At 40.3% G+C, this 7,785-nt stretch overlaps 1 protein-coding gene across 1 annotated transcript; it reads right to left on the bottom strand.

Annotated features, from left to right (window-relative positions):
* Nucleotides 1-351: 351 nt before the first annotated feature.
* On the bottom strand, nucleotides 352-3,451 carry LOC104951620 (isocitrate dehydrogenase [NAD] subunit gamma 1, mitochondrial-like). The gene is made up of 6 exons (XM_010778333.1): nucleotides 3,421-3,451; nucleotides 2,681-2,811; nucleotides 1,160-1,165; nucleotides 887-984; nucleotides 557-672; nucleotides 352-416 (listed from the first exon to the last, which is right to left on the bottom strand). Exons 1-6 carry the CDS (start codon nucleotides 3,449-3,451, stop codon nucleotides 352-354), a joined length of 447 nt encoding a protein of 148 aa, XP_010776635.1.
* Between the last annotated feature and the right edge of the window lie 4,334 nt (nucleotides 3,452-7,785).

Below are 7,785 nucleotides of genomic sequence, written 5' to 3'. Positions count from 1 at the left end.
TCTAAAGTAACAGACAGAGAATCAGCACTTTTGAAACAGGGCTGAAACAGAGGGGATTATGGGTAATGCTGCAATGATCTGTTTGGTGTTTGGAGCCAAACACTTCAGAGACATGTTTAGTATATATCTGAGACCTATAATATATTGATGAAAAACAGTGTAATAGGGGACCTTTAAATTGTAATTTGCCAAGTGTTACGAGGGTGTTTAATCAGTGTTGATGGTCAATGTATTTGATTGAACCGATACGTGCATAAGTGCAAACTATATTGAAAGAGAAAGATGAGTTTGCAGCTGTAAATCTGATTAGACTAGCAAAGGAAAAGGGGGGAAGGATGAAATATGGAGGACTTACCGCAGCAGGTTGTTTCTGGACTTGTAGGATGGCGGCAGGTTGTGGTTGGTCTCAATGTTTCCTGGATGAACAGACAAAGTAACAACCTGAAGAATGACAACTAAAGAAGAGACATAACACAACTTGATACTGCAGAATGTCTAGAATCGTGTTTGGAGTTACACTCGTTCAACATGTTTCATGGACCTGCAAAACACGTACCTTTCAGAGCCACTCCATTGCGTCTGATAGCCATGATGGCATTATTGATGTCATCTTCTGAGTCCTTCGTTGAGTCCACATTGACAACCTCAAAGTCCACGGGCACACAGCAGAACCTGAACATAAAGTCAAAATAAATGTAGAATCAAAAATGGAAGAATAACGATGATTTTTCCATTAATCTTGTTACACGATATCATGTTTTCTATTGAAAGGTAATGCTTGATTTGTTTGTCTCCCTTTGTGTTTTTTGCCTGGTTTTATGTGTTTGTATTAACTCTGTGTCAAGCTCAAGTCTCCCCTGAAAAAGAGATTCCTAATCTCTCTCACCGGAACAGTTCACACACGTGTTTGCAGAGCTCTGGTCCGATGCCGTCTCCTGGAATCAGAGTCACGGTGTGCCGGCCTCCATACCGCGCCGGTGGAGGCTGTTACACACAAACAGGAAGTCAAACTCCCCCCAATACAACCCAGTAGATACAACTCCTATACAACTACTGATTAGACTCTACACTATTTTAAAAGACGGTAATCTTTTTGCTATTTTAAAAAGTTCTATTAAAACAACATGTGTGTCTGTGTGAAGTAAGCCACCATACTCACTATGGCCTGGTGAGGGTGGATGGAGGGCGAAGCAGAGAAAACAGGAAGGTTAGTGGGACAAAGTGGAGGGGGGGAGGGGCTGAAGCATGCTGATCAGCAGCTTCCTGGTGACATCACAAGCACATTGATGAGACAAAACAGTGTTAGTACTCCTGAGCACATGCATTTTCCCTCTTACATTTGGTGCTTTTATCAATGTAGATTGTTTGGGAGTGAGTTGTCGAGAGTTGGAGATGCAGGCGGAGAGATGTCTGCTTTCTTTAGAATATTATGGAACTAGATGGCATCTTCTACTAACTTAACCCTTGTATGGTGTTCGGGTCTGTGGGACCCGTTTTCATTATTCAGCTAAAGAAAAATGATATGATCAATTATTTTTTCAAACTCACACTCAATGGCCATTTTCTGTGAAGAACATATATCAGAACACATTTTCAATGACCACCCTCTGTACCCCCCCCCTACCCATTTACATTACATACAGAATGTTCGGGGAAATTGTAGATCCTGTGCACCTGTGTGTTTGTGTGTGTGTGTGTGTGTGTGTGTGCGTGCGTGCGTGCGTGCGTGCGTGCGTGCGTGTGCGTGCCTTTTGTTTTTCTGCCCCTACCATTCCCGCACAAGGTTGATAAAGTAAAGCACCGACACCTGTCTGCTCTCACATTCCTGCATTATGTTTTTCGGGAACCAATCTTTATTTTGTTCACGCTCTATCAGCTGCAAATTTGGGGCAAGACACAATAAATAAAGCTTTGCCAGTTTGGGTCCTTATCACAACTGATCGAGATGGCCAAAAGATTCTCTGCTCAGAGGGCCTTGCAAATGATTTTGGAAGACAGAGAACCATTTGGTGATGATGAAGAGGAAGAGGAAGAGGCTTCAAAATGTGAGGATCATATTTCTGAGAAGTCTGAGTCAGACAGTGACTTTGAAGAAGAAGATGAGATTGAGCATCAGCTAGTTACAAAAACAAGACGAGCCAAAGGACCAGCCGGTCAGCGGGCGAAAAAACAAGGAGCACTTTCATTCATTAATGTGTTCTAACAAAAGGGCAAATATGAACCATATATGTGGTTTATATTGCTTGTAATTGAGATGAAGTAAACATCTGTTGAGTATTTTAACATAAAATAGTTTGATTGTGTTGAATTGAAGCCCAAAAAGGCAACGGGTCCACCAGACCCACGAACACTGGCTGAGTAACAAAAATACGAACACCATACAAGGGTTAACAGCAGTGTGTCTTTCAAAAATCATGATCTGGTTATTCAATATAATCCACAGAAGTTGTTGTGAGGAGTTTCATAACTAAACTACACCCATCAACCGCGTCACATCTGGTCCATGAGTAGCCGTGTGTGTTCGGCAACTCACATGAAAACAATCAAGATTAATAAATAGCATTACAGTTAAGAGGGAAATGTATTTTGATTGTGGGGTTATCCGGTTGGGAAGGTCACAAGGTAAACAAAGTATGCGTGACAGATTTGATTATGTTTTCTTGTATCCTGAACAACTCACAGTGTAAGAGGACTTGTGTCTCTGAGTACATGTTGCCGCACCATAAACCTGTGAATACAGATAGAAGTTAGTTAGAGGCAGAAAATATGTATTAGTTAAAACGTATAAAAAGTCTAATCTATAACAATGTCCTCAATTTGTGTGTGTGTGTTTATTTCCTCATATAATGGCAGGAGAAAACATTTGAAGCTGAAGTATTTTTGATATTTCCATGTTTCTCATATATTTTATTTCAATAATTTTTTTTGTGTTATTTTATACTATTTTGCACGTCTACTCCACTACATTTGGTTGCATTGCATATACCGATTATTAAAGGTCCCATGTCATGCTTTTCCGGTTATCACCCGTCCCCTTGTGTTTTATGAAGGTTATGCAGGAGCTCCAACAAGCCGTTTAGGACAGAGAGTGAATACACATACTATACAGAGATGCTGTATGAGAAACCAATGTGAGTTTGGAAAATTGCACAATATACATGTATTTTAGTATAATACAATGGAATTATGATCAGTAGAAATGGCCATGACATTGGACCTTTAATAGAAAATAGAAAATAAACCCAAAAAACTGATATTTATAATAATGAATTGAGTTAGCTGCAAGCTTAGCCTACAGCATAAGAAACTACACATTAATGCATCAATAATCCAGTGATNACACACATTATTCCTATACAGCCCATCATACAAATGTCACCTGTTTTTCTTTATGAAAGCCATACTTGTAAATATCCAAACGCCATCGTCCCATGACGGCCACAGCCGTCATGGGACGATGGCGTTTGGATATTTACAAGTATGGCTTTCATAAAGAAAAACAGGTGACATTTGTATGATGGGCTGTATAGGAATAATGTGTGTGCATTCTGTCAAAGAGTCCTCTGTCATGACTCCAAATCATTGATTGGGGGATCTGCCTAAGGGCAGAGGGACAAACACACACACACACGTCACACATACACTGTAAGAAGCAACAGATGGGACAAACTGCTGACTCACTGCCTGGGGTCCCACCCACAAGTGAAACCGACCAATGGAACACTGCCAACTCACTGGCTAGCTCGCTCAGAAGTGAACTCGCAAATAACAAATAGCTAGGGAAGAGCAAGCGACAAAACTCCTCCCCACCTGTGTATAAATGTTGTGATCATTTTGAAGATCGGCGCTCTTGTTTTTGACTTGCCGTTCCTGAGACGTGTCTCACACGGTGGTAGAACCTGAGCCCGGAGTACTCTGCAGAGTGCTTCGTGATTAGGTGAATAGGTGATTGGGTGATGTATTGTATGTTTTTACCATTAAAGCAGATTATTGTTTAACCCTTATCCTGGTGCTTTGACTTTTCCTTCTTTTAAAACAAACTCAGAGGAACGGCGCGAAGCAGAGATTCTGCCTCAACATCCTCCTTCAGGGACTTATTCCGGTGTGAACGCGTAAGTACAGCAAAGTACTTGGTGTGAAAGCGCCTAATGTCCCCTGTGCGGCACTAATAAAAGGTATTCTGATTCTGAATCATCCAGTCTGGGACCATGTGCGTTGTGTCCCTCTCTTTAAAGTCTGTCTATTCAATAAAGAGACTGCAGGTGTACGATAGATATTTCCATCTTTTTTAAAACTGCATCTCTATCTCCTAATAGTGATGTTTTGGGCGGTTGTAACACGTGTGTCGGCCTCTGTACAGGTGACTTGAAAATGAAGACAACACGGAATGACAGAGCGTAAAGGATTTACTCATTATTATTTTTTATTTAACCAGATAAAAGCATTGAGATAGAATCTCATTTGCAATGCTGACCTGGCCAAGAAGGCAGCAACGTTACACATAACACAAACATATAAAATACAGAGAACATAACTAAGAAAACAAAGGACGAAAAGCAGTCACTACATTGAGCACATTAGGACAGTAAGAAAGGTGGACTACTTATTACTGCAAGAGCAGCTGGTGGTAGGGACCTCAGACAACTTCAATTTAAAACATGCTATTGAAAGACTATTGATTATTTAACATTAAAATAAATCAAAAGGATTAGTTCAATCGCTTTCTTGCCTAGAGTTTGATGAGAAAACTGGCACCGCTCTGATTGGCTGCAGAGTAAGTATGTAGCAAGTTAGCTTAGCTTAGTTTCCACTGGTTGTCTGGCAATTGGTCCCAAACTAGAAATAGTCGGGCAAATGAACCCTAGTATGGAACATGTAAATGTTTAAAGGTATAGTTTAGTACCAACTTACAAAGAAATTCAACATATTTTCAATATTTATTTAGGGAGCTTCAGATGTGCTTGTAGCATAGTGGAACATTCGAGTATTTCCCCAAACTATTCCTTTAGAAATCCAATTAAATATTGCACAAAGAAAACTGCAGGACACATTATCAATATAGAAATACAACTTTTCTTTTGATCAATTGTATTAACCCAAAGGTTTACATTCTTAATAACAATAGTTTTAGTTGTAGAGATGGGCCTAAATGAGGCAAATCCGGAATGTTATTTGAATTCTTATTTCCTATTATCTTATTGATTCTTTCACTATTTCCCTGACTTGCTTAGTCGTGTCTTTTCATTGTATTACCAACAAGCAAAAAGATAAGAAGATAGTCTGAGCGTAATCCTTGACAAAGAACGATGGACACAATCTTGTGTTACCTAAGCTTGGAGGAACGAATGCTTCAAAATGCTGAGCAGAAATACAGAAACACTTAAACTGTAGTGCGAACGGAGAAGAGAAAGAGTAATGGACGGCGCAGAAAACCGAGAGACAAGTTAAGAGAGAGTTATTCATAATTCAAGTTTCCACACATGGAGGCGACGGTGCTGAGAGTAAAAGAGGAGTCCATTAAAAGATAAGAACGGCTCTATAATTTACAGGGAAATGAGCTGTCTAGAGTTGGCACTGCAAACATTTTAAAAACAATAAAGCATGGCAGTCGTTGGGAGATATTGACATGTTAAGAATTCAAGCAGCGCTGATGGTGTCAAAGGGAAACAGGGATAGTTGATAATGATGATATATCACTTTCAGAGCAGAAATACACACTAAAAGTCGACCTGCTGTGTGAACCCTGAAATGTTGAGTACCCCAAAAATGTACAGTAGGCTACGGGTCCCCAGCACATAGAAACTGCCGGATGCTAACTTTTTAACTTTTGTCTGCAAATGCTAATCAACACAACTTATGCAATTTGCACAATTTGCATAAGTTGTGTTAATTAGCATATGCCGAAAATTAGGGATGCTCATGGTAAGATGGAAGATCCCCATAGGCCCCGCCCACTCGATCGGATCGGCGATAGGTATCGGCCGATAGGTATCGGCCGATACTGATTCCGGCGATCGGCCTCAAAATTGGCGATCGGAGCATCCCTACAGAAAATTGTTAAAAAAGGTCTTGGCCGAGTTGGACAATTTTGGAAGTGGTTTTGTGGGTCGTTGAGGATGTTGAATCAATTTCTGACACTTATAGGATCCACAATGGCAGTTTTGAGTCCCTTGACCCAAAACTTCAGTCCACCAGGGGTACACGTGTGGCCACTTTCTGGTTAAAACTGCAATTTTTTAGCCTGAACATTTTAGAAGTTGCATTAATTAGCATATGCAGACAATATTTCCAATATGGCTTGGCCGATTTGGACAATTTAAGAGTGGTTTTTGAGGATGTTGGATGCGTTTCTGACATTTTAAGGATACAAAATGTCCCCAAAAACTTTAAAATGGACCCAAAATATATCAAAATCAGCCCACAGAGTGCAAATATGGCCACTTCCTGGTTACAATTGCAATTTTTTGATCATGAAAATGTCAGAAATGGATTCAACATCCTCAATAACCTCCAAAACCATTTTTTAACTATTGTCTACAAATTAATACAATTTGAGCAGATTGTGCAAATTGCCAAACATATGCAAGTTAGCATCTGGTAGTTTCTATGTACTCTACATTTATATCATTACACTTTGGGGTATTCAACATCTCCTGGTTCACAACAGGACTCTGAGGAGCTTGTGATGCAATTCTTTACAAAAAACAAGTCTTCTAGTTTTCCTTTCCAATGATGTTCAGTCATGACACGATGAAAGGTTTCAGAACACCCTCGCAAACCTGACTTTCCACCAGCTGTAGGGCTTTGTCTTTTATTCATGATGACAGGGCGGACATCCTCTCAGTTGCTTTTGTAGCATCACTTGCCTCAAACTGTCAACAACAATCCCTCATTTACAGTACGCAGCTTCCACCCAGGAGGGTCTAGTTTCTCCTCAGGAAAACAAAGGAGGAAATCGAGCAAAAACTTGTCCGCAAAGTTTCTCAATTTCCACCTTTCGGCACGACAAATGAAAAATGAAATCTAACAGAAAGACGATTTATCATGCGGTGTCGTTCTGCGTCTCTGTTTCCTAATCACATCTGAGTGGAGAGGAGACGGCGCGTCTACAAGATAAAGCTGCTTGATCTCTAAAGATGGCCGTGTTTGCTCGCATTGCCTTTGTGTCAATTTCTCAAATTACAAAGCTCGGAGGTGGAAGAAATGTGCCGCTGAAAATCACTTTCTGACTGGAGTTGTTGTGGATTCTGGGGGAACAATGGGTTGAAAGCAATCCATCTGTATCTCTAATATAAGAGCTAGAATCATTTATGTATCTACAGAAATGTGTTTGTGGAAAAACACATCTTAACCTTATCCTAAAACTTGCTTTTTTTCCTGTGAAGTTACTTCAACGATCAACTGTGCAAACTTTGTGTATCATTTTAAACTTTTAAGGAGGTTTCACACACCACAACACTGCTCAACGGTAGGGAGGGGTACCGAGCCCCGGTATTAAACGGGCCCCGGGGCTGAATTATTAAAGACCGTATACTGTTAAACTCCGACATTATCGGTACTGGAGACATTTAAAAGAGATATGTCATAGCCTATGTATTATTGCTACACAAACATTATATTGCCATTTTAGTTTCGCCAACTCCGTTTCTAATACGCAAAAATACTGAAAAATGCGTCAATGATTATTTTTAGTATTTCTGACCTTTTCAATCCAGACGAGAGATCTCTCTCTCCCGTCTGTGTGCGAGGGGGCGGGGCAGTTTACACACACGCAGCTGCTACATG

This window comes from Notothenia coriiceps, unplaced genomic scaffold (genome assembly GCF_000735185.1).
Source record: "Notothenia coriiceps isolate Sejong01 unplaced genomic scaffold, NC01 NC01_scaffold00000339, whole genome shotgun sequence".
In the NCBI taxonomy this organism is placed as follows: Eukaryota; Metazoa; Chordata; class Actinopteri; order Perciformes; family Nototheniidae; genus Notothenia; species Notothenia coriiceps.
This window is presented reverse-complemented; position numbering and strand designations above follow the sequence as displayed.

Excerpts from the sequence above, each read along its gene's own strand:
- LOC104951620 (XM_010778333.1), bottom strand. The coding sequence starts at position 3,451 with ATGACGGCTGTGGCCGTCATGGGACGATGGC. Across the intron at positions 2,812-3,420 it reads GGCCGTCATGGGACGATGGC|GACATTGTTATAGATTAGAC; the intron begins GTTTGGATATTT and ends ACACAAATTGAG. Across the intron at positions 673-886 it reads CACGTGTGTGAACTGTTCCG|GTTCTGCTGTGTGCCCGTGG; the intron begins GTGAGAGAGATT and ends CTTTATGTTCAG.